The sequence below is a fragment of the Centroberyx affinis genome, unplaced genomic scaffold (genome assembly GCF_046629955.1).
Source record: "Centroberyx affinis isolate AG114_WGS23_722 - 3 ecotype Tasmania unplaced genomic scaffold, CSIRO-AGI_Caff_v1 ptg002635l_1, whole genome shotgun sequence".
Classification (NCBI taxonomy): domain Eukaryota; kingdom Metazoa; phylum Chordata; class Actinopteri; order Beryciformes; family Berycidae; genus Centroberyx; species Centroberyx affinis.
In genome coordinates, this window is record NW_027280828.1 from 740 (window position 1) to 4,214 (window position 3,475).

Genomic DNA, 3,475 nt, shown 5'->3' on the forward strand with positions numbered 1-3,475 from the left:
ATGGAAAGGACCCTACAGAGAAATGAAACGTTTTTCTTTACCTTTCGCTTGATCTGCTCTGTGTGTAACCAAGTATCGCTCGATTTGTGTTCAGTTATGCTGATGCTGGGCATATTTACTAACTTTACCAAGAATTGTGGTCATTTTTGACAAAAATATTGTCTTTGCAAAGACAATATGTTGGTTAAAGAATGGTTCCAATGAATATTATTCTGCTGCAACCGTTGCACAAACGGTTCAAACCTTAGTCCCGCCCACAAAGGCACTGATTAGCCCGATCGTTTTTCCGATCAAGAAATTGATTCAGGAATCTGGAACCAGATTAAATCTGAAGGTGTTTAAAAGCAATTCATTTTATGTGTTTGCATATATGTGCATATACATGCATGTACATGTAATCACTGCAGTACACATTTGTAAATTATGATACACATGCAATTTAGTAACCTTTAAATTTCAGGTACTTGAATGTGTTTTGGCACCATACAGCAGCCTTTGGTTGGTGCTCCCTAAAAAGGAAGCAGATGTTATCTCAAAGGGAAAATCGCCCAAATAGTCGCCCTAGTGTTTACATATTATTCTGTGATTTTAGATCACAATTCCAGATTTGTGTACATGAACAGGTCTCTCCCAAATAAGATGGCCATGACTGTGACAGTCTGTGACATCATCGAACAAAACTGATGTTGTGACTTGTAACTCATACAAAGTTACTACACCCAAATGAGCTTCATTTGAAGTGCTAACAGTTCTGAAACAGAAAATGTACAAGTATCCCTGGAAAATCATTATAGGTCCTGTCACAGTGTCCATGAGAAGAGGATATGTTGTTTGATGACATTGTAGACAACAGTGAATTTTGGCTTTAACCTGGTATTGAAATGAAAAAAGACTGGTTTAATGTTTATACAACGCTGCTGCACTGTAAATGTGACTCTTCTTCTAACCCACCCTCTTATGTGTCACACTCCTCCTCCTCAGGTGTGTGGTCTGCTCAGGCCCTAGAGATGTCTGTAGGGAAGATCCCCTTCCTGGAGGCGGTGAATGGCAGCACAGTCATGTTGCCTTGTTCGTACTCCAGCTGTATCGGCATCACGAATCTCTACTTCAACTGGCAGTTCAACGACAATGGCACCATGCAGAAGGTAAGGACCACACCCAGCCTCTGTCATGCGTCTGCAGACCCAATTAACCAGTAGAAGAATATAGTGACGCCATGTAAGGTTTGTCAAGGTTTTGTTAATGTGTCACCAGTAGTTGTGGATGATTGACGGCTTGCTGGTCTACTCAGGTGTGTGAGTCGGTGATTCCGTCAGAGGGGGTGGTGCCAGATGTGAGTATATATCGGGAGCGGGTGGAGTTTGTGGGCAAGAATCGGGAGAACAACATCTCCATCTTGCTGTGGAACATCACCTTCGAGGACCAGGGCCAGTACACCTGCTTTGGACGCAACCCCAAAGAGAAGGGCAAGAACCACAGTGCCATCTTCACCCTCATTGTGGTGGACGAGTGTGAGTGGTCCCGGTCTGCCGTGGTAACGGGTGCTGATGCTGACGTAATAGTAACTCGCCAGTTTAATCCAATATGGGCTCACAGAAAACACCAGTGTTTCATAAAACCTTGCTGTGATGATAAGCAGTCACATTTGATTGTGTTTTCATAGCATTAAAACTGGAGTAGGCAACTTATGAGAAATGAGCAAGAATTTGAAAGTATACAACAGGGAGGTCAGGAGTAGACTGAGCTATGTGTGCATGTGATTGACAGGCAGGGGTGGGACGCCTCCTTACAGAGAGCTGTCCTGATTGGTTGTGAAGATTCATGCGCTGATTACAGCCTGGGACAGTCACAGAGACCTGATTTTTCTTAGAGCATTTGATTTATTGATAGCTTTTGGAACGTAAAGACATTTTCACCAAATATTACCAAAATGGTTGGAAAAAAATTGCCTACCCCAGCTTTAACTGGCTATTTCACTTGCTTACACACGCATGCACTCACGCACTCATGCACACACAAATAAACACAGGTGCAAGTTCTGCTGCTGGAGGATCAATCCTAGAAAGTTGGTAACCCTACATATCCCCCACAAGGGAAAGCAACAAGGGGAACCAAACATTTAAGGGGAGTCATGGTCTTGCAAATCTCTACTGTTAAAAAGTTCCAAAGAAATATAATATCACAACTTAGAAGCACATTAATCCTACATCTGTCTTGTCTTCAGAATTGGAATTACACAATATCTAAAATGGCCAACAGAACTAGAAAACAACAGAAAAAGATGCTGTGAGAACTGTGGTCACGATCTTTCTGTGTTTATTGTATTTTGTGGTGTCTCAGACGCAGGGCCATATCTAGACTTACAAGGCTTCAGCTAGGGCTACACTGCTGCTCTCACTCCATGTGCAGATGGAAACCTGTCTTGAGTTAGGTGGCACTATAACAGATGGGGGACAGAAAAACAGCCAGGGTTACTTTGCTACATAATATCATGATGCATAAAATATAATCCTCAATTAAATTTTGTTGACTGTATTCCATCTTTGCACCCATCACTATACTGTTCTCATGTTGATTTTATTCCATCTTAACCCCCGTCATTACTCGTATGTTTCTGTCTGTAGTGAGGGTGGTGGACAACACCCTGACCATCATCATAGCCTCAGCAGTGGGTGGAGGCATTGCGCTGTTGATGGGCTTCATGTTGCTCAAGAACTTCACTCTCTTCGTTCTTGCCAAACTTGAGGAGAAAAAGTGAGTCTTGACAACCACCTGACTATCAGTCAATGTCTATTTTTATCAACACAGCTGTTTCACAACTATACGGTTTCAAATGAGACCTATATTGCCTACATTGTAAGCAACGCAACATTTTCTACGGAAGAGGATTAAGGTCACAAAAATTAGGGCCACAAAAATATATTTGAGTTCTGAGTTTAAAGTCAGAATTCTGACGTTTTTCTCAGAATTCTGACTTTAAACTCAGAACTCAAAATGTTTTTTCACATATGGCCCTAATCCTCTTCCGCAATTTTCAGGCAGGTTAGATCTGTACTGTATTAGATTTTAAATTAAGTCCAGCAAGTCGTCTCTTTGAGCTGCTTTGTATCTACAGTTCTAACTTTGTTCTTGTTTCTTTTACTCTGAACCAACTGCAGTAAGGAGTGCCTTGTAACTTCGTCAGGGATCGACAACACAGAAAACGGCCTCTCAGGATCCAAAGCTGAAACAAAATCAACACCAAAAAAGAAATGAGTTAATGCATGTATGTAAATCCATATGAATATTTATATATCTTCGCATATATTTATATATATGCACATGTGTTTGCACACATGCGACTTCATTATGTTCAAGTTGGTATTTAAAAAAAAAAAATATATGGCACCTGGCTGTGGCCTTCCTGGAGTGAAAAAATACATGGGCACAAAATGCTATCATATATGCGCAATATACAGAATGTGCAAATGATATA

The 3,475-nt window shown here is 41.1% G+C and overlaps 1 protein-coding gene across 1 annotated transcript; it reads left to right on the forward strand.

The window, feature by feature from the left end:
- Positions 1–981: 981 nt before the first annotated feature.
- Positions 982–3,255, forward strand: scn4bb (sodium channel, voltage-gated, type IV, beta b; the record flags this gene model as incomplete). The annotated part of the gene is made up of 4 exons (XM_071534918.1): positions 982–1,145; positions 1,292–1,511; positions 2,625–2,754; positions 3,159–3,255. Coding segments are annotated over 4 exons (611 nt in total), but the record flags the coding sequence as incomplete, so codon positions are not given.
- Positions 3,256–3,475: the final 220 nt, after the last annotated feature.